The following is a 22,873-nucleotide window of genomic DNA, read 5'->3' as shown; positions in this document are numbered from 1 at the left end:
CACAATCTATTGTGTGCCAGTATGTCTCTTCATCCACGTGGATGCACGCCTCTTCCTTGCTCTGCCCCAAGACACACCCCAGTCCCTCCTCAGGCTGTGAAGGGTGGTTGGGGAGCCTTCCCTCTGCCCAAGGGCCACGCCGGCCCCTCCCTGCCCTGCCCAGCCGTCACCACCCCCAGAGGGCACAGACTCCTCTGTGCCTCAAAGCAAGAGCCCCAGAGGAGGAGCAGAGCAGGCCGAGGACCTGCAAGCCACAGTGGCTGCCCTTTGTGTGCTGCGAGGTGGGGGACCCTGGGCAGGAAGCTGGCTGAGCCCCAAGACCGCAGGGGCCATGGGCGGGGAGCTGGTGCCAGGCCTGGGGGCCCTACAGCGGCGAAAGCGGCTGCTGGAGCAGGAGAAGTGGCTGGCTGGCTGGGCGCTAGCGCTGGCGGGAATTGGCATTGGACTCATGGTGCTGCACGCGGAGATGCTGTGGTTCGGAGGGTGCCCGGTGAGTGGAGCTCTTATCCTGGGCCACGGAAGGCTGGGGGCTGAGACTCCTGGGTCTGAGGGAGGAGGGACTGGTGGTCGGGACCCTAAGTGTGAGGGAGGAGGGGCTGGAGTCCTAAGTCTGAGAGGGGAGGACCCGGGGACCTGAACCCCTAACTCTGAGGGAGGAGGAGCTAGGGGTCTGGAGTCCTGGGTCTGAAGGAGGAAGGGGCTGAGGGTCTGGACTCCTGGGGCCCAAGGGAGGTAAATGTTCAGGGCTCTCTCTGCAAAAAGAAGGAAACATGGGTCTCAGTGTCTCAGTCTTTGAAGGTTTGTATGGGACAGCTGGAGGCCCGGGACCGCTTAAGGTCAGGGGGTGGCTGACCAGATCCTCCGGTCTCCCAAGAAGAGAGCAGGGGAGAGGAAGCCTCAGGTTCAGTGAAGGAAGGGTGGGGAGAAAGACTAACTTCTTCCAAGTAGGCGGTGGCTCCTTGGTCCTTATCTAAACGCAGGTTTATCCAGTGCCTCAGCAGCAGAGGGCAGAGACCAAAAAAACTGGCTGGGGTGGGGGTGGGAAATGGAAAACAGCCCCCTGCCCCTCCCATGTGCATCAGTCCAAGCGTCCCCAGGGTCTTCGTGCTATTCTGGGGCATAATGGAGAAGCAGGCGTACAGTGTCTTGGGCTCCTAGGTCCCAGGGGAGGGGGCAGGGAGCCCAGGCTCCTGGGTCTGAAGGAGGCTTAGAGCGTCTTTGGGGGAAGGGGGGCCTGACCGAGGATAGAGTCCGTGGGGAGGAAAAGGACAGGTGGGGCCAGGACAGGTCTGAACTGGCTCTCAGCACATTCCAGCCTCGGTCTGGGCAGCGATGGGGCAGATAGAGGACAGGGGTCAGAATCAGTGGTTTAAGGACAGAATAGAGTTGCTTAACCGGAAAGGAGGGCTTAGAGAACTATCTAGGGTAAGGGATGTGGAGTTGGGCTGGCTGGGACGCTGACGTGAGGACTGGGTTGGGGGGCAGTCCTGGAGGAGGGAGGTTCAGGCTTGGATTTGGGGGTGGTGGCAGAGGAGCGCAGTTCCAAAGTGACCAGGAGCCACACGGAGGGTCAGGGCAGGCCAGCTTCCTCTGGCCGGGGAGCCGAGGCCAGGGCAGCGGGCACGGGGGGGTGGGGCTACCGAAGCCCATGCCAACAGGAAGCATGGCCAGGGCCTACCCGCCGCTCCCACGCTTCAGAACCCCACCCAGCAGGGGAGGTGGGGCCTGAGCTCCCTGCAGATGGGAAGGGACAGGGGGTCTTTCCTTCCTCGCTCCCTCTCTCCCCCTTCTCACCTCTCATTTCTTCCTTCCCTCTGCCATTTGCCAGTCTGCTGCCTCCAGCAGCTGGACTCTAGGAAAGCTGCTACAGCTTTCTGAGCCTCAGTTTCCCCATCTGTAAACTGGGGGTAAGGGTTGAGATACGTGGCCCTAAGGGTCCTCCTCAGCCCCCCTTTCTACTCGTGCCTTGACAATATCCATACCTCCTCCCCACCGCCATCTCAGTCCTAGGAGCCCATTTTGCAGGGACCCAGACACCTGGTCCCCAGGGGGGAGGGGCTGGAGTAGAGGCAGGTGCCCAGCTGGGGAAGTGCAGGGGAACAAGCTGTTGATATCAGCAGGGAGAGGGGCGGAGAGAGACTGAGACTGAGAGACAGAGACACTGGCAAAGACAGAGACCAAGGCGGTGTGAGACAGAGACAATGATGCAGTAAGAGACAGTGAAAGACAGAGCTCCCCAAGTTGAGATACACACAGAAAGATGGAAAGTCTGACAGAATCGGAGACCCTCAGACACAAATAGAGATCGAAACAGAAGCATCCCCAGAGACAGGGAAATTTCAGAGACTGAGTCAGGGGTTTGGGGGAAGAGGAACCAGCAAAGTAGAAGTGAGGTGCCGTGTGGGCAGGGGGTGTGTCTAGCGGAGTGGAGTTTGTGACAAACTAAAGAAAGGGACAGGGAACCAGGGAGCCTTAGGAGGATAAGGGGGTAGGGGAGGGCTAAGAACAACGGCACCATTGTTTGGGGAGGGTTGGGGGGGCAGGTCCCCTGGGGCAGGAAATTGGCTGTCTTCCCCTGCACAAAGGTGGGGCCCTGGCCCGCTGGGGGAGCTGGCAGACATCTTTGGAGAAACAGGTGCTGAGCTCAGTAGGGGAGCCCAGGTGGATCCCCCTCCCCGCCAACATTCGTCAGGCAGGGACTCCTCCCCACTCCTCCTAGGGGATCCAGCAGTCCCAGTCCCCCCTAAACCTCTTCTTCCAGAATTCTAGATCTCTCCAAGGTATTGCCACACAAAGAGAGAGGAAAAAAAAGTCTCTCCGTGGTTTCTGGAGGCCATGTGCTTCCGGCCAAATCTGCCCTGGGCTTAGAGCCAGGAGAGAGGGCAGGGGGAAGGAGACGCAGGGGCCAGGACCCAGGGGCGTTCCTCAGAGCTAGGACTGGGGTCTCGGGGACCCACTGTCCTGGATGGGGTGGGGGGTGGGAGGGTGTCATTCACTTCTTGAGTATTGGGTGATCATTTCTAGACTTCTTGGGGAATTGGAAAGGTGGTAGGATCTTCTAGGGCAAGTTGCTTTCTAGGGTTGGACCAGCTGTGTGGTCAGGGAAGGGCGGGGGAACTTCTAGAGGCCAGATGTCTGTTTCTAGACTTCCCCACTCCCCCACCCCCTAACTGAGGAACTATTTTTGGTGGGGGAGGGGATGGGGGAATTAAAAAGGGCTGTGAGTTGTAAGGTCTCCCCTCAGGTGTGGATCCTATGAGAATGGCTGAAGAGGAGGGTACACACCGGCATCTGAGCCGGGGCTGTCAGGCTGGGAAGGAAGAGACCACTTTCCTTGGGGACCAGATGGTTTTGAGAGTTCCCCAAAACTGAGACACTGGGTGGAACCAGGTTTTGCAGGGATGGCAGGAGGGGGAGGACAGGCAGGGAGGAATGGGTGGCGGAGGCCAGGAAATTGGGAATTGAGAAGGGATGGCATCATGGGAGAAAGGTGGAGGGGACTGACCAGTTGGGAACCTAGGATCTTACCCCTTTTTCTGTCCCTTCCAACAGTGGGCGCTCTACCTGTTCCTGGTTAAATGCACCATCAGCATTTCCACCTTCTTGCTCCTTTGTCTTATCGTGGCATTTCACGCCAAAGAGGTCCAGGTAGGGCAGGCCCCACCCCTGGGCCCCTTCCTTGCTCCCCCCCAGCCCCCACAGCTCCCTGTCAGCTCACACTTTCCACCCTCCTCCTCCTCCTGTTCTGAGTAATGAGGTTTCTCCACCCTGAGATTTGTCCACACCCTCACCCACCGAGATGAGAATAACCACAGATAGACAGACCGAGCCTCCTGGAGCAGCCCAAACCATGCTCCCCTGGAGCCCTGTCTCCCCTTGCATGCCCATGGATGCTGAGAGCTCCCACCCCCAGGCAGCCTCACTCCAGACCCAGCCCCCCAGATCTCTGTCATCCATGCCTGGGGCCCCACCTACTCCAGTCCCAAGTAACCTGAAATCCAGGCTATGTGCCTGAGGGTCCTTCCCTACTCCTGAGCTCCCCGCCTCTGTGCCAATTACCCCCTAGACTGGGGGGGGGGGAGGGGCGTTCTACCCATCACCCCCTCCCATGTCCTATCTCATCCAGGCACTCAACTCTCCACCAGCACTCTCCCCTCATCCCATCCCCCACATCCCTAGATCCTGTTGCCTCTACCCCTTCCCCCAAAACCTCCGTATATAAAATGGGGGTTATCCATCATGTGCAGTAATTCCCCCCTGTGGCACCTGCTGTGTAGAAAGTACACGTTATCCTCACTAGTCAAACAGTTAAGTGGCCTGGATTTGTAACTCAGCTGTGCCGCTACAGCTGAAAGACCTGGGCCTTAGTTTCTGCACCTGTAAGATGGGGGTAAAATGCTTTCAATTTCACTGTGTTGGGAGCATTCCCTGAGTCATAACATGTAAAGCAGACAGAGCAGTGCCTGGGCCATTCAAAGTGCCCTGTAAATGTTGGCTATCTGCATTGCCAGTGGGGCGCGGTTTTCAGTTAGTTACTCCCCCGGCCCCAGAAACAGGAGGAGATGGCTCCGTGCGTCAGGACTGTAGGCTCCCAGGAGGCAGGGCTTTCTGCTCTGTGCACCGGTACCTTCAATATATAGAACAATGTGGGGATACACAGGAAATTCTGGAAGCCGGCTGAAACCGAGGGGGAGGGCGTTAGGAAGAAAGTGGAGAAAGGTCCTCTTCAAGGTCCTGGCCCCACTCCTTCCCCACCCTCCCCAACCCCACCCACCCTGACCCCGGTGGACGGCCCCCCTTATCTCCTGGTTCTGGCAGGCGGGCGGCCACCTGACCTTCTTGTGACCCCCTCCCCCCTCTGTCCCCTCCCCGCAGTTGTTCATGACCGACAACGGGCTCCGGGACTGGCGCGTGGCGCTGACCGGGCGGCAGGCGGCGCAGATCGTGCTGGAGCTGGCCGTGTGCGCGCTGCATCCCGCGCCGGTGCAGGGTCCGCCGTGCGCCCAGGGTTTGGGGTCCGGGCCCACGGCGGCGGCAACGCAGTCCTGGCCGGGCTTCCTGGATGAGGGCGAGGCGCTGCTGTCGCTGGCCATGTTGCTGCGCCTCTACCTGGTGCCCCGCGCCGTCCTCCTGCGCAGCGGCGTCTTGCTCAACGCGTCCTACCGCAGCATCGGCGCCCTCAACCAGGTCCGCTTCCGCCACTGGTTCGTGGCCAAGCTGTACATGAACACGCACCCCGGTCGCCTGCTGCTCTGCCTCACGCTTGGCCTCTGGCTCACCACCGCCTGGGTGCTGTCGGTGGCTGAGAGGTGAGGGTGCTGCGGTGAGGGGTGGGGGGACCTCGAGCATCTGGAGAAGCCGCTCACAGCCCCAGCTGCCCTCCCCCACGGGGTCCACACTCATCCACTGGGCTGGGAGGAACCAACGGGCCAGCTCCGGCCCTTCCTCCGCTTGCAGCCTCCAGTCTCCCCAGACACACACAGACCCTAGCAAGCCCTTCCTTCCCCGCGTCCACACCTGTCCTGTCTCAGGTCTCTCGGGCACCTGTTCAGCCTCTGAACCCAGGGACCGGGGCCTGGCCAAAGGTTGCAACTGCCTCCTTGGAGGATATGGACACCTTTTCTGAATTAGCACAGATGCACTGGGGTACTCCCCGCCATCCTGGGACGGTGGTGATTTGGGGCTGCTCTGGAAGGGAATTTCCTCCAGGGAACGGATGCAGGATTCCAGGCTGCCTACTGGACAGACTGCAAGCTGGGCCTCAGGTCCTCTCTCTTACAGATAAAGAAAGTGACATTAATCTTAGCCAGTTGGTCCTAAGATGTGGTTCCAGAACCGGCAGTATCACCTGGGAACCTGCTGCAAATCCAAATCCTCAGGCCCTACCTACACCTAACAAATCCAAAACTCTGGCAGGTGGGGGCCAAGCAGTATGTTTTAACAAGGCATTCTGACCCCGGCTCAAGTTTGGGACATCTGGTTTAGTACATCTGGCAAAGGATTTTTTTTTTTTAAAGACTTTATTTATTTGATAGACAGAGATCACAAGCAGGTAGAGAGGCAGGCAGAGAGAGAGAGGAGAAAGCAGGCCTGCCGCTGAGTAGAGAGCCCGATGCGGGACTCCATCCCAGGATCCCAGAATCCCAGGATCCCAGGACCATTACCTGAGCCAAAGGCAGAGGCTTTAAGCCACTGAGCCACCCAGGCGCCCCTGGCAAAGGATTCTTGAGGGGAGGTGAGGAAAGACAAGCACTGGCTTTAGATCCTTTCTCTCTGACCCTGTTTCCTCATCTGTGAAATGGGTGTGAAATTTTACCGTCTTTGAAGTCTCCCCAGCAATTCTAATCTTCGAGGATGTTTTTAAAGATTTTATTTATTTATTTGACAGACAGATCACAAGTAGGCAGAGAGGCAGGCAGAGAGAGAGGGGGGCAAGCAGGCTCCCCGCAGAGCAGAGCAGAGAGCCTGCTGCGGGGGCTCGATCCCAGGACGCTGGGATCATGACCTGAGCCGAAGGCAGACGCTTTAACCCACTGAGCCACCCAGGCACCCCTCTTTCAGGATTTTTAACTGATACATCTTGTAGGCTCTGTTTTCCTGCCACCATGTTTCTCATCTGAAAAATGGGAGGGGGGCGCCTGGGTGGCTCAGTGGGTTAAAGCCTCTGCCTTCGGCTCGGGTCATGATCCCAGGTCCTGGGATCGAGCCCCACATCGGGCTCTCTGCTCAGCAGGGAGCCTGCTTCCTCCTCTCTCTCTCTCTCTCTGCCTGCCTCTCTGCCTACTTCTAATCTCTGTCTGTCAAATAAATAAATAAATAAATAATCTTTAAAAAAAAAAAAAAAAAAGGGAGGGTGGGCAAGGGGGGGGGTCGGGGGGGGGGTCAAATTTCTCAACCCCAAGGCAGAAGTCCTCAAACGTGAATGTACTTGCAGATGAGGGGAGTAGGGTGTAACAGTGCAAATTCAGTCCCCACATCCAAACACTAGTGTAGTGGGTCTGACATGTCTGGGGCCTCACGAATGAAGTGTTCCTTGCTGACCCTTATACAAGGGGTCTGTGGGCTCAAGTTCAGACAAATCAGGATTTTCAGTCCCTTCCATGGCTCAAACGAAATGTCCCCTTCTATGAAGTGGGGGGAAGGGAGGGCAGGGTCCTGCCTTTTTAGTCTTGACAGGACCACCTGTAGGCCATAAAGCATCTTTATGAACGTTAGAAAAAGGCACCTCTGGGGTGCCTGGCTGGCTCAGTCAGTGGAGTGTATGAATCCTGATCTTGGGGTTGTGAGTTTGAACCCCACGTTGGGTTTAGAGGTTAATTTAAAAAAATAATAAAATCTGAACGGGAAAGAGAGAGAGAGAGAGAGAGAGAAAAAGAAAAGGAGGGGGCGCCTGGGTGGCTCAGTGGGTTAAAGCCTCTGCCTTTGGCTCAGGTCATGATCCCAGCGTCCTGGGATCGAGCCCCGCATCGGGCTCTCTGCTCAGTGGGGAGCCTGCTTCCTCCTCTCTCTCTGCCTGCCTCTCTGCCTGCTTGTGATCTCTGTCTGTCGAATAAATAAATAAAATATTTAAAAAAAAGAAGAAGAAGAAAGAAAAGGAGAAGAGAAGAGAAGAGAAAAAATTACCCCTTCCTCTGTGTGTACGCAGATCCCTGCCAGGGTGTGACAAGAGGCCTCTGGGCTGGGTTTCTGCCCCCTCTCAACCCCTCAACCTGCTCAGAAAGCAGCAGTCCTGGTAGCCTAATGAAAACCAAACAAGCCTTGGAACTGGCTGTATCCAGGTTCAAATGCCACAGCCCAGAGAGGTTGAGCATATCTTGCCCAGCTTGCACAGCAGAGAGGAAGCCAGGCAGGCCCTCCAAAGCCCAGAATTTACAGACTTTTTCTCTGAATGCTTCTGGGGACTGTAGGTGTGTTAGGAAGGAGAGTATCAGACATCAAGGGAAGCCCTGGGGTAGGGTTTCAGAACTAACCCATCCTTCCCCACAGGCAGGCCGTTAATGCCACCGGACACCTTTCAGACACACTGTGGCTGATCCCCATCACATTCCTGACCATTGGCTATGGAGACGTGGTGCCAGGCACCATGTGGGGCAAGATTGTTTGTCTCTGCACTGGAGTCATGGTGAGTACAGCCCCCTACAGGACCCTACCCCTACCCTCAACTGCTTATCTCTTGGGCCCAAAGAAATCATGGAGCCAACAAAGGGACTCAAGGACGCCACCCTCAAGGAACTTGGGTATCTGGACACCCACAGCCCCATTTCCTTTCAAAATCCAGGAACCCGTCCCCTAAATCCTTGTTCTCCTTGGAACTTAGGACCCTAGGCCTCACCATCCTCAAAAACACAGGCCCCTGACTTCCCAGCCCCATTTCCTTCCAGAATCCAGGAATCCAGCCCCGAGTCTCAGGAAGGCTCAGACATCCTCCTCCTCACCCCCTTACCCTCTCAGTCTAGGACACAGGCCCTTGGTTTCCCAGCTTCTCCAGGACATAGGAACCCAGTCTCCAGCCCCCATTAGGGCTTCATCCAAAGCCTGCCTGTGGGGTCAGGCTGTCTGTCTTCAGATCCTGCTTCTGCCACTTCCAAGCTGGGATCAAGCCTATAATAAAATGGGGATGCTGATACTAATGTACTCCTCATGGGGTTCCTGAGATGAGTTAAACCACACAAAGGGTCTCAGCACCCAGCACATAGGTAATTCTTGGTAAATGGGTCAAGAGGTGGGGCTGGAAAGGCTGTTATTTGTAACTGGTCGCAGGCATCCAGCTGCCCACCCTAGCTCATGTCAAGGATAAGGCAGAGGCTCCCCAGAGTTGGTCTCCTCCTGAAACCAGCGATCTACCACCTTCCCTTCATAGACCCAGCCATCCAGCTCCTCCTACCTAGCCCCCTTCCTCATCCAGGACCCAGCACCCAAAGCCTTGGCCTTCACCTCCCCTTGCGATTTGGCTCCCCCTACCCAGGGCTGCTGGCCCCCAGTCCTGACATTGTCCCAGAAAAGATATGCTACATTTCCATTGGTCATGGATGGGGTGATGGGGTGATGGGAAAGTGTGATCCCCTCCCCACAGGAGTGAGTCTTTGGGACCAAGAAGGAGGGGCAGAGATTCAGCCAGGGAAACACTCCCAAAGGGTCAGGGACCCTCAGGACTGCCTGGGACCTCCTCCCGAATTTGACACAAGGAGAAACAGACCTAGAGAGATCAGGCGATTTGCACTTGAGCTCACAGCTCAGTTCCTGGCAGGGAGGTTCCCCGACACAATGGGATAATCATAAGTAACTTTATCGAGTACATACTCTGTGCCAGCCTCTGCGCTGAACCCTTTCCAGGTGTTCCCTTAAGGAACCCACAGAGTAATACTGTGAGGGCATGCCCATTTTATAGGGAAGAAAGTGAGCCCCTGAGACATTAAGTAACGTGCTCAGAGCTGGGCTTGGAACACGAGTGTTCCTGGAACCAGTGTTTATAACCAGTAAATTGTTCAGAGTGTTCTTGAGCTGAGACACAGTTTGGGGAAGGGGAAGACTTCAGAAGAAAATTCATTGTAACTCAGGGAAGAAAAGCAGGTACCACCAAGCAGCTGACGGTTCAGAGGTCTTGGGAGAAGGGGGGAGTGTTCAGACCAAGATGCTTGGGAAGCTATGGCAGATTGAGGCCAGGCTGAGTTGTCTGGAGGAGAGGCCTAGACCTTGGAAGGCTCTGAAAGTGAGGGTAAGAAGTTTGGGGCAGTAGGGTAAGGGGGCAGGGTCATAATGTTAGATCTCCCTGGGGTCCGGGTCAGGAGATGGTCCAGGAGGGAAAGGATGGGGCCAGAACTGTCCAGGAGCCACAGGGGCGGAAGGAGGGTGAGGGACACCTTTGGGGACCTGATGGCCAACTGGCTGTGAGCAGTGGGGAGGAAGGGCTCCCGTAGGAGCCCAAGCTCTACCTCTCACCCAAGATCAGCTCTTCTCCCCTTCTCCAATCATACCTTTAACAAAAGAGCATTCCCATGGTAAAAACACTACACCCACAAGTGGGACTCAGACACATGACCTCTGATCCTGGCTCCACCCCCTTGGGGTGTGTGGGACCCGGTTCCCCTCTCTGGGCCTGCTCATCTGTCCACCGGGGGTGGTCTGGCCTGCCTTCTGTGGCTGTTGGGAGGGTTCAGTGAGGGAGTCTGGTGGCCCCGGAGCCCCACCGCCCTCTGTCATAGTGTCTGCTGTGCCTACAGGGGGTCTGCTGCACAGCCCTGCTGGTGGCCGTGGTGGCCCGGAAGCTGGAGTTCAATAAGGCAGAGAAGCACGTACACAACTTCATGATGGACATCCAGTATGCCAAAGAGGTGAGGGTGGGCATATGGCACCCATGGCACATGCCTCCCTCAGACCCACGAGTCCAGACACCACCCCTCCTCCCAGAACCCTAGGGGTCTGCCTCCACTGACACTATGCCCAACCCCAGATGAAGGAATCAGCTGCCCGAGTGCTGCAAGAGGCCTGGATGTTCTACAAACACACACGCAGGAAGGACCGCGGGGCTGCCCGCAGGCACCAGCGCAGGCTGCTGGCCGCCATCAACAGGTGAGGGCCTCCCTCTGTGTGCATCTCCTCCCTTCCACATGGTGTGTGGCAACGAATGTGCGTGTGTACCCAGGCTGGGACACTGGTGTGCGGGCCCGCTGAACAGATATCCACCTAGACCTCACAGTGACTCTGTGATGGCTTGTCCTGCACATCTGTGTCTGTGGGTCCGCGCCAATCTGTATTGGGGGGGCACGGTCAGGATACCTGGGGCTCTACCTAAGAGATGGGCTGAGGGGGGTTTCAGCTCTGGCAACCCTTCCTCACCGGACCACATCTATGTGAGTCTCTCCTCGGCTTAGCCCATCCCGGAGCTGGGATCACTTCTGATCTCCGGCTTCTTCCCACAGGTTCCGCCAGGTACGACTGAAACACAGAAAGCTCCGGGAACAAGTGAACTCCATGGTGGACATCTCCAAGGTACCAGGACCCTGTGGGAGGAAGGGTCTGGAAGAAAAGGGAGGCCAGGGCAGCTGGCAGGGACATCCGGCCCCAGCATAATGAACACTGGCAGGGATCTGGCAAACACACACGCACTCGACAAAGGTTTGTGGTTGAATGAATGATGTGACGGTTTCTTAAACTCATGGAGGGGACCGATCCCTTTTAACTTTAGAAAAAGAAATTGCACAAAGAACTTTAGTGTTTAGTTTTAAATTATTTTGATTGTCAAGTTAATGTGGACAGATACAAAATTCCTTCCAACTATGACTCTTAGACAACAATAAAACCAAAGCAAATATACAAACCAAGTTCAAACACAAATGGCAAGACCAATAAAACACAAATTAACAACACTGACACAGATGGGGCACATTGTTTCAGTAAAAGGCAATCTCTGCTGCTATTGCAAAGAGGGGCCCAGGGCCACGGGGGCTTCTGTGCCGGGCAGGCTTGCCTTCCCGATCGGGGCTGACTCAGCTTGCCATTCTCCGGCTGGGACCACCGGATTCGGCCGGCGCTTGGGGATGGTAACGTCACACTCCTTGGCTTGGCTCACAGCACCTTTTGCTTATTAAGCGGCCTTTGCTTTTTCTCATCAGCCCGAGACAATTCAAACAGTGGCCCTTGGCACCAAGGCCATGGCAAGCAGTCACAGATGCGGGGCCCCTAAACTGCACGGTGGGTCTCAGTGAGGAGGTGGGGGCCTAGATCTGCCAGAACTGGCAGGTCATAAGTTCTGAAGATTATCCAGCCAAAAACTGAGAGTTCAAGAATTCTCATGGAAAGCTCACACACCCTTGAGGATAAAGCTGTGGCTCCTACTCTGAGAAGCTGATGAAAGGGCTATGTGGATTCTGAAGTCGTTCATCAGTTCCACAAACGCTAGGCCTTACTGGAGGAGCCGCCTTGGGCACGTAATTTAACTGCTCCAGGCCCATTTCCGTAGTTGTAAAAACGGGAATGGAATCCTCACTCCCCAGGCTTTTAAGAGGATTTAAACCATGTGTGAAAAGCACTGAGCCAGGCAGCTGGGATAAGGAGGAAGTCTAGCTCAGCCTGCTGCTACCTCCCTTCCCCCTCTCTGCCCAGATGCACATGATCCTGTGTGACTTGCAGCTGGGTCTGAGCAGCTCACATCAGGCCCTGGAGAAGCGGATGGACGCCCTGGCAGGGAAGCTGGACACGCTGACTGAGCTGCTTAGCACTGCCCTGGGGTCGAGGCAGCTTCCAGAACCAAGCCAGGAGGCCACGTAGCTGGTGAGGCAGCTGGAACTCGGGCAGAAAAACACCCTGGAGAAATGGTGCCTGTAGATAGCACCTCTTGTGGCTAAGGGTTAGGGGATGGCCTCGGAGATGATGCTACTCGTTCTCTTCTGCTCTGCCTGTCTGGAGGAAAGGACTCAAGTTTGGGGCTAGACTGGCAGGGGAGGAAGGAGACATTCCTTCTCCCCTTTGCTGACCCTCAGTACCCTCTCCCTTCCTTTGCGTGGTCTGTCTGCCTATTCCTGGGCATGTTCCTGGTTTCTGTCCAGATGCCTGGTCTCTTGGTGGCAGGTACATCCACCCTCCTCCTTCCCCCTTGGTCCACTGGTGTCTGTCTGGTGTCCACCTCAGTGTCTCTACTCTTGCCCTCTACTCTTGCCTCCCTCTGGTTTCTGGTCTAGCTATCTCTCTCTCTGCTTCTCTCCCCAGGACCCATGGAGGAAGAACCAAGCTACTTTCCCCAGGATTGAGGTGGAGGACATTGTTCCTGCTACTCCTGACCCAGCCCTAGGAATAAAGCACCTCAAGTGCAAGGACCAAAGGGGCCCCACCTTAAGGTGGTCTCACTCACTGACTGACGGCGCTGGAGGAGACACTGGCTCAAGGAGAAAGGCTGTGGCCACACACACCCAAACCCCTGCCCCAAAAGGGAAAATGGTCTCACTACTATCCCACATATCCTGGACAAAAACATCCTTACTATGCTGCTATGGATGACCTCCAGCTTTCAGTTAGAAGTGGAGGTGCCTGGGGGCTGAGACTCCTGGGTCCCAGAGGAGGAGGGGACTGGGGGCCCAGAGTCCAAGATCCTGGGATGCCTTAGTGACCACGGGATTGCCAAGCTAATGGAACCAGGCCTGAGGCTGTGGTGGCGGGAGGCAGCGCCCCCTGGCGGGAGATCCAGGAGGACACAGTTTTCCAGAGCTGCAGAGAGTATCTGGTGCAGAGAAGGGGGGTGGGGGGTACAGCTCACCAGTCTCTGCTCTTAACTTTGTAATAAATGTTCAACAAAGCCAGAAGAAGCTGCTGTTTCTTTCTAAACATATGTACATTCCCGACAGGCAGATCATCTAGTGTAAGGCCTTTGCCCTGTCCATTTCCCAATCTATAAAGCAGACACCTACTCCAAGTCCCCACGCAGCTCCATAGCCCACAACTAGGCCATGAAGTCCTCAACAGCCCCCACCCCACAGATCTGAAGCTAAGAGCAAGGGCTTCAAATCCAGGATTTGGTTCAGGGTCCAAAGCCTAACTCTGCCATCAACTGGCTGTGTAACTCTGGGCAAGTGGCTTCACCCCCCTGAACAATTTACCTCACCTCTAAGATGGGTCCACCTTCCCAAGGAACTGCTGTGAAGACGGCAACAGAGAGTGGCACAGAGGTTCGGGTATTTAGCAGGAACCAGAACCAAACACTCAAGAGACACTTGATCACTTTTATTATTGCTATTGATTTTCAGATACAACACCCAGCTGCTGTTTCTTCTGCTGCCCTCTCCCCCCCACTCATCTCACCAGAACCTAGATGACTACTCACCCATCAGGAGACTGACAGGAACCCCAAACCACCCCACATACTCATTTCATTATCTGCTACGTCTCAGATAGGAAAAGGGAAGGGGCTGGCACTTCTGAAGGTCCGACTGTGTGCCCCCCTTCTGTAATTCACCAGGACGACTTCCCGCCCCGCTCCACCCCATTGTAAAGATGCAGAAACTGAGGTTTCAAGAGGACCCCGGTCTAGAGCCGGGGAATCTGGCTGCAGGCCCCTGATTCACAGCCCGCCTGCCCTCACAGCTCCTTCTGCCCTGTCTGAGGTGAGTCAGAGACAGAGTGGCCTTGGACTGAGGCCTTCCAACTGAGGTTTCACTTCCCACAGCCACTTCATTCTACTTTGAGAAGCTGATTCACCCTTGCTTCCTTCGATTTGCGGGGAAGCCCGGGCTTCGAGTCATCCTTTTCTGCTGAGCTATCTTTAGATTTCCCTCCAAATCCACAGCAAGCCTCATGCGTTGGCCCTGAGAGCTAAACTGGGGCTTGCACCACCCACTGCCACAGACTGCCCTTCCTCTGGACGCCAGCCCACCTGGGAGCAGAGGAGACAGGAACTAGATGGGATCTCTGATGACATTTCCAACACCCTCCCCCTGCAGGAAGCCCTCCTCGCAGTGTTGCCAATCCCCTACTAAACTTATTCCCTCTAGTCACACCCCACTGCCGCCGGCACACTCCTTTAGGCCTCAGCTTGGATGTCCCCTTCTCTAGGGAGCCCTTTCTGAAGTTCTTACAGTCCCGTGAATCTTGTCTCTATCACAATTTTTTTTTAAAGATTTTATGTATTTGACAGAGAGAGACAGCATAAGCAGGGGGAATGGCAAAGGGAGAGGGAGAAGCAGGCCCCCTGCTGAGCAGGGAGCCCACCGTGGGGCTCGATCCCAGGACCCTGGGATCAGGGTCTGAGCTGAAGGCAGATGCTTAACCAACTGAACCACCCAGGTGCCCCTCTATCACAATATTTTTTCAGCCCAGCACCACACTCAGTCCTTTATATATAAATGACCTCGTAAAATCTCTAAAAAGAGGCAAAGTGGGTATTGTGGCCTCGTTTTATATATGAGGTAACCAAGGCAGAGAGAGATTTAAGAAACCTGCCCACAGTTACCGTACAGATTGGGGGGGGGGGCGCTGGGATCTGACCCAGGCAGCTTGGCTCCAGAGCCCCAGCACGTAGCCAGCAGGCCCATTCGTTAGCTCAGAGATCACTGCACCGTATTTTCATTTTTGTTCTCTACTGTGTCTTCAATGTCAAGGGCTGGCACAAGCAGGGCCTCAGTGAAGATCACTGAATGAAAACACTGAAGACCTGGGGTGGCCCAAACTCCTCACCTTCTACCACGATAGTTTCTGCTGAGACGAGGTAGGAACTGGTTAGAAGGGGCTCTTCACTAAGAAACTAAGAGAACGGGGCACCTGGGTGGCTCAGGTCATGACCCCAGAGTCCTGGGATAGAGCCCCACATCGGGTGCCCTGGTGGGCAGGAAGCCTGCTTCTCCCTCTCCCACAACCCGCCCCCCGCCCACTTGTTTCCCTCTCTCACTGTGTCTCTCTCTGTCAAATAAGTAAATAAAATCTTAAAAAAAAAAAAAAAAAAAAAAGAGAGAGAGAGAGAAAGAAACTAAGAGAACACATCGGAGATTTGCTCTGAAGCATCTTGCATCTGCCCCCGCCTACATGCACCCGTTCCCCAAAGCGGGGCATCGGTCCTGAGGCCCCCCTCCCAGCAGCTTCTGCACTGTGCCCCATAAAATCCGCACTTCCCGAAGGCCCTGCACTGGGGGCTGGGACTGTAGGCAGGAATCAGAGCGCTCTGTCAATGGGCTCAGTCTCACTGTGCTCTGGGCTTCCCTCCCCTGCTTGTTTCGCTTCCATGCCATGAGAGGACTGGATGGGGAAAAGAGGCCCAGAAAGGGGTGGGGTGGGGGCTTACCAGGGCTAAAAAGCCAGTCAGGAGCTGAGGCTGAATCAGACCCTAGCCCCTCTCATGCACCCACCTCACCAGACCCTGAGGACTCTCACAACATTCAGATATGACTGGGTCTGGCCCTGGCCCAAAACTCTTCCATGGCTCCCACCCGCTCTTCTGTCAAAGTCTAGCTCCTTGGCTCAGCTCATTTTTTTTTTCTTTTATTGAGACCCATTTTACATAAAGCACACACATTTTAAATGCAGCCTCAATGAATTTTTACGAATTTATTCACCTGAGCAGCCACCACACAGATCAAGCTAGAAGTTTCCGGTCCCCTAAAAGCTCTCCCGTCCCTCCCTACCCTCCTCCATCCCCAGTAACCACCATCCTGACCTCTTGTGCCCAACTCTGAACACTGCTCTACATGCTGGTGTGTACTGGCTTCTTGGGCTCCGCACAGTGGCCACAAGCTCCATCCAGGCCGGTCACTTTTGCACTGCCGAATAGTATCCCATTGTGTTATACCCACAGGTCTCACCTGGGGGGCTGTTTAGGGTCTGGCCCCACCCCCATCCTGGCTGCTAATGATTCTGCACCCAATTCCAGTGTGTGGGTTTTTCCCCCCACACCAAGCAATTCTCAGCCGTTGGCTGGGTGTCCTACACTTCAACTCAGTTCTACACTGTTTACATGGAGACAGCGTTCAAGTCCACAGGTGAAGAGCTCAGTTCTACAGGACTGCACCCCCTTGAATCTTCAGACGCCAGTGGCAAGTCCAGGTTGACACCTGTGCTTCTGACCAACCAGCTACTGATCGCAGGTTCCAACAAACGCCCCCTTGAGTTGAATTAATTTGCTAGAGCAGCTCACAGAAAATGTTTCTCACAGAGAAACATTTTACTTACCGGATTCCTCATATATCATATATTAATAATTATTATAAGCCAGGATAAAACTTAGGAAGAGCCAGATGGAAGAAACACCCAGACAAGGTATGGGGAAGGATGGGAGCTACCACGCCCTCTCCAGGGGCACCACTCTCCCCACATCTCCACATGCCCACCAACCTGCAAGCTCTCGCAACCCTGTCCTTTTCGGTTTTGGCGGGGGCGGGGGGGTTGTCCTTTGATGGAGGCTTCATTACATCATCATCATTAATGAAATAACTGGCCACTGGCAACTGATTCAACCTCCAACACCCCCTCCCAGCCCCCGAAGGCCAAGGGTCAGACCGGATATTCTAATCTCTAATCACAAGGTTGGGTCCCTGGCAATCAGCCCCCAGCCCTCGGTTACCTAGGTACTTTCCAAAAGCCACCTCATTAACATCACAAAAGACACAGCTACCGCTCTCACCACAGAAAATTCCAATGGTTTTAGATACTATGAGCCAGAACTGGGATGCATACCAAATATGTGATTACAAATCACAGTATCAGGACGCCTGCGTGGCTCAGTCGGTTAAGTGCCTTCGGCTCAAGTCATGATCCCAGGGTCCTGGGATCAAGTCCCACATTGGGCTCCTTGCTCAACAGGGAGCCTGCTTCTCCCTCTGCCTGCTCTGCCTGTTCTGCCTGTAGCTCTCCGTGCTTCTGCTCTCTCTCTGACCAATAAATAGAAATCTTAAAATAAAATAAAATCTTAAAAAAAATAAATAACACAGTATCACAGCGGCTCCTGCCAGGGACTCCTCTTCCCCAACATTCTTTGCTGTAGCTGCCCGCCACTGTCCTCTCCCCCTTCCCCCATCCACTTACAACAAACGTCACCAGCGTTTACCCACTTCTTCATTATGGTTCACAAAGGAAGCCCTACAATTTACATCAACACCAGACTGTAGACCCATCTTGAGCTTTTATGCAGAGTGGAATAGCTGCCAACAAAGATGCAAGAGAGTGGTTTCTACAATCTGGGAGGGATGTCAGATGGCACAGCTTTCCTTGCTTTTTTCTTTTACCAGGGTGAACAGGCCCCTCTTCGCTTCAAGTCTAATACCTCTCTCTGCCTGTCCTCTGTCAGCAAACCCCTACCTCCTTAAGGACCCGGTTCCGAAGCATACAAACATGGTGAAACGTCTCCCGCCTTAAAAACACCCCACTAGGGGTGCCTGGGTGGCTCAGTGGGTTAAAGCCTCTGCCTTTGGCTCAGGTTGTGATCCCGGGGTCCTGGAATGGAGCCCTGCATCGGGCTCTCTGCTCCGCGGGGAGCCTGCTTCTTCCCCTCTCTCTGCCTGCCTCCCTGCCTACTTGTGATCTCTGTCTGTCAAATAAATAATATAAATAAATAAATAAATTTATTTATCAAATAAATAAATAAAATCTTAAAAAAAAAAAAACCAAGAACTTTTAGCACCTTAGATCCGGTGTTATGTTGAAAGTTCACTATGTACTCACTGAACTACAAAACATCTGGGATTTAAATTCAGATTTTAGATATTGTAAAACAACCAGGATGCAGAAATCCTTTAAAGTAAGTTCTTACAGAACCAATTGCCGTTTCATGCAACATGGGAGATTTCCACCGACATAAAAAGCAAAGGAAACCAGACACACAGGAGACCTGCTGTAAGATTTCATTTATATGAATGAAGTTCAAGAGCAGCCAGAACTTATCTAGGACCAGAATCAGATCAATGTGGGGCAGGGAACGGACAGGAAAACAGCACCAAACAAATTTCTGGGGTGCTGCAAATGACCTCTACCCTGACCTAGTTAGTAGTTAGATCAGTATACAGATTTGTAAAAATTCACTGACCTGTACCCTTAAGGTCTGTGCCTTTTATACATTTGACCATACTTAAGCTCCATCTCACCAAAAAAGAGCTGAAGAAAAGTACTCACGGGCGCCTGGGTGGCTCAGTCGGTTAAGCATCTGCCTTCAGCTCAGATCATGATCTCAGGGTCCTGGGATAGAGCCCCGCATCAGGCTCTCTGCTCAGCACGGAGCCTGCTTCTCCCGCTCTCTCTGCCTTCCTCTCTGCCTACTTGTGATCTCTGTCTGTCAAATAAATAAATAAAATCTTTAAAAAAAAAAAAAAGAAAAGAAAAGTACTCATAAACTTTTCCTCACAGAATGTGTATTACAATATTGAGACGTTTCCATTAACAGACTCAGGGGCAAAAAAGAAAGCATGCTTTTTTTCTTTTTTTATTATATATTTATTTATTTATTGTTTGAGAGAGACACAAAGTGAGAAAGAGAGAGCACAAATGGGGGCGGGGGGACAGAGAGGGAGGGAGAATGGGGAGAGGGAGAACCCCCCAGGGCTCTGGGAGCCAGGGCCCTGGGATCATGACCTGAGCTGAGGGCAGAGCTTAACCGACTGAGCCACCTAGGTGCCCCGAAAGCCATGTTTTCTTCCTGGTGGACCCCACGCCTACCCCTAACAACTTCTCCAGACCTCTGGTCCCCAGCGGATCATCTCTTTGGAACCCTTTGTTCCCTTGGCTCCAGGTCATCCCTTCTGCTGATGTTCCTACTCCCTGTCAGCCCCTTTCTGGGGTGCTGGTCCTCCCCCCGATTCCTAGATGCGGGAGGCCCAGCACCCAACCTCTGCTCTGTCTACTCACTCGACCTGGATGGTTTCGGCCAATCCCAGGGCTTTAAGTACCATCTACACACTAAACGCTCCAAATGGAGTATACTTGTAAAGCTGCTAATAAAATGACAGGAGAGGGCACCTGGGTGGCTCAGGGGGTTAAGCCTCTGCCTTTGGCTCAGGTCATGATCTCAGGGTCCTGGGATCAAGTCCCGCATCGGGCTCCCTCCTGAGCAGAGAGCCCGCTTTCCCCTCTCTCTCTGTCTGCCTCTCTGCCTACTTGTAATCTCTCTCTCTCTGTGTCAAATAAATAAATAAACAAAATCTTAAAAATAAAAAAAAAAATTAAAATGACAGGACATCTGAGATTTGCTTTAAAAAAGTAAGGAAACTCCAAGTAAAAACTGTGCTTATGTGTGGAAGGGGGAAAATAGAACAACAGAAATGGAACCTAAATGACTATCAATACTGAGTGACGGGTATGTGAGAATTCTTTACACCACAATACTTTTGTGTTTGCTTTTAAAATTTCATAATGCAAAAAAAAATTTTTAACAAAATAAAATTTCATAAAGTCAGTAAACACTGTGTATCTACAAATCCTAGTTTCTCCCCGAAACTGTCACTCCTTACTTGGTATCTAGTGAGTATCTCAGAGGAAGTTCAAAGCTTGTCAGTTTCCCATCAAGATGACTCTTTACCCATCTTCATAAAAAAGCATCACTCTTCATCCAGTTGGTCAAACCCAAAACCTTTAGGATAACTTTTAAGTCATCCCTGATTCATGCTTCCTCTCACACAACCCTCTTCCTGAGTCACCATCATCTCCCGTCCAGGCAGGGACATGGGTTTCCTCATGGTCTGTGTCCACGCCTGCCCAGCTGCAGGCCATCCTCCCCACAGCAACCAGCACTGCTTTAACAATTTTGTGCATAAACAGTCACATGGCTCATAAATGCAGAAGTCTTAAGCAGTCGCCCTCACAACTCTGATCCACGGGTTTATGACCCTCCTCCTCACAAGCAACCACTGTCATTAATTCGGGGTGTTCACTAGAGAAATTTTCATACAACAAACATTCCAACATGCTGGTCCTTGCTCGTGGCCCTCCAATGGCTGGCTTCCTGTCACTTGGAAAGTAACTTCCAAAGCCCTTACCATGGCCTACAAGACCCTGTGTAACCTGGCCCCTCTCCATAGCTCCATTCCTAAACAATCCTTCCTCTCTTCCCCTGGCTCCGCTCTAGTCACCTGGTCACCTTGACAATCTCTCAACAGCTGGCTCCACTCCTGCTTCCTCCAGGGGTCTTTCCACTGTTTTTCAGCATCTGCACATGGCTCATTTCCTCACCTTTTTTCAGGCCTCTGCTCAAAATGTCACCTCTTCAGAGAGCCCTCTCTGACCACCTGTCACTCTCTGACCCCTGTCACTCAAAATTTCCTTACCCTGACTTTTCCTTCCAAGTCTCTCCTACCTGACATCATCTGCTTTACTAGAATATCTGCTGTTAGAAGGCAGGTGCTCTCTCCTATTCACTGTAGGATCTCTGGCCTACAGCCATGCTTGGCAGCTGACTAGACTTCCATAATTCATTCAGTAGATGGATGAATTAAATGAACAGAGACGTGAATGAAGAAACGAATAGATCCTTTGGCAATGGCTCTCAGCATTCCCAAGCTTGTAGCCCGGACCCAGCAAATCCACTTTCAAACAAGATATCACTGATAATACTACCATATGCATACCATCAGAGGTACAACAATATTAACTGCAGCAAATGTGAGAGCTAAAGTTCAGAAACGGCCTAAATGTTTATCAATAGGGAAATGGTTAAAGCATGGTACATCCACACAACCATGTCACTAATATAAAAACAAGGCAGGTCTCTGGGTGCTTGTTTGCACCACTGACTCACCACTAGGCAGGCTGCCGGTTGTCAGGGGAAAAAATGTGGGCTTTCTCTGTGGTGAGACGGGCCTGCATTTGAATCCAGGCCCTGCTGCTTTCTGGCTAGTGGACTTCTGTAAGGACCTTCTCTTTCGGACTCATTTTCTGCATCTGTTAAACGGGGAGGGGAAAGGTTGTAGTGATGTATATAAAACACAGCCTGGTACACAGTAGGCCCAATGTCAGTGTCATTCTTTTTCCTTTTTAAGTCATTTCCACCTGAGGGTTGCTCAGAGTTGTGAAACCAGCATGGGGGGGTGTTCTGGTATTGAGAAATTTAGTTAAGAAAGACTGGTAATCACCAGGGGTGCCTGGGTGGCTCAGTGGGTTAAAGCCTCTGCCTTCTGCTCAGGCCACGATCTGAGTCCTGAGATGGAGCCCTGCGGGCATCGGGCTCTCTGCTCAGCAGGGAGCCTGCTTCCCTTCCTCTCTCTCGGCCTATTTGTGATCTCTGTCAAATAAATAAATAAAATCTGAAAAAAAAAAAAAAGAAAGAAAGAAAGAAAAACTGGTCATCACCTAACCGAGATGAAGATGCTAAGGAGGGACACTGACTGACAGAATGCAGACGGCCTGACTGTCATGTGTGTCTGGCCTGACTGCCATGTGTGTCTCTGGGAAACACTCACAGTCTTTGGAGAATCATTATACATGGCTCTCGACTTAAGTGACTGGTGTTTTCAACCAGCCTGTGGCAGCCTGGAGACAGTTCCACCTGGCACAGGTGCGAGAAAATGGCCACAGGGATGAGGCCTGGAGGGGAGAGGGCAGCTCAGAATCAGTCACTATCATTCCCATCCCCACAAAACACATGACGACAGACAGAGCTACTATGCACCAGGCACTGTTCTGGGAACTTTCATTCATTTAACTCTGATGCCAGCTTCATTTTAGAAACGGGCAGACAGGGTTAAGGTCGGCTGCCATATATGTGAACACCCATTTATGGGAACTCAAGCTCTTAACGCCAATGCTTTACAGTAGTCCCAGAAGGAAACTGGGAGCCGGTGATTTAGGACCGGAATATGGGAACCAGAGTAGGAGACTTATTTTTATTGTGTACCCCATTGGCTGCTTGAAACCTGTCAGAATGTACCTGTATTCCCTGTTCAAACAGAAATAAGAAAACGCTTTGAGATTTCAAATGAAAAATGGTAAACTCCCCCCACTCGCCGACATATGTATGAATCACACTCCTCTAGAGCGAACTTTCCTCCCCGAGGTAACCTCCCGCCCGCGCTGAGACGCTGCGCATGCGCCCTCCGCGGGCCGCGCGCTCGGCCCGGTATTCGCCCTTAGGCGCGCACGGGCCTCTGCCACAGGCTAGTCTTGAATTTTCGACGCTTAGTCCTGGGCTCCTCCTCTGCTGCGTTCGCCGAGGTTCCCCACAGTCCCGTCTCCCGATAGACCCTGCCCCGAAATCCCTTCAGAATCTGAGTTGCCCATCGGTGCTGCCTCACCTTCCACCCCGGGGGAACTCTGAATGCGAGACCGTCTAGACCCTTCCCTCTGCTTGGGGTGCTCTTGGCCGTGCTTCAAGGTCCAACCGGACCTGGGCCCTTTCAGTGTGTGATTTAATCTGTCTCCCATTACAGAGCGGGAAATCTCCAGCGCTCACGCCAGTTTCGATTCATTCCTGGGTTCT

At 53.2% G+C, this 22,873-nt stretch overlaps 1 protein-coding gene across 1 annotated transcript; it reads left to right on the top strand.

The window, feature by feature from the left end:
• Positions 1-220: 220 nt before the first annotated feature.
• KCNN4 (potassium calcium-activated channel subfamily N member 4) lies at positions 221-13,293 on the top strand. The gene is made up of 9 exons (XM_080828772.1): positions 221-490; positions 3,553-3,648; positions 4,876-5,309; positions 7,987-8,122; positions 10,221-10,331; positions 10,451-10,569; positions 10,920-10,989; positions 12,103-12,270; positions 12,706-13,293. The coding sequence occupies exons 1-8, from the start codon at positions 332-334 to the stop codon at positions 12,265-12,267; spliced, it is 1,290 nt and encodes a 429-aa protein (XP_080684898.1). The 5' UTR covers positions 221-331; the 3' UTR covers positions 12,268-12,270; positions 12,706-13,293.
• The last annotated feature ends 9,580 nt before the right edge of the window (positions 13,294-22,873 follow it).

The sequence above is a fragment of the Martes martes genome (assembly GCF_963455335.1).
Source record: "Martes martes genome assembly, chromosome: 17".
NCBI lineage: Eukaryota > Metazoa > Chordata > Mammalia > Carnivora > Mustelidae > Martes > Martes martes.
This window is presented reverse-complemented; position numbering and strand designations above follow the sequence as displayed.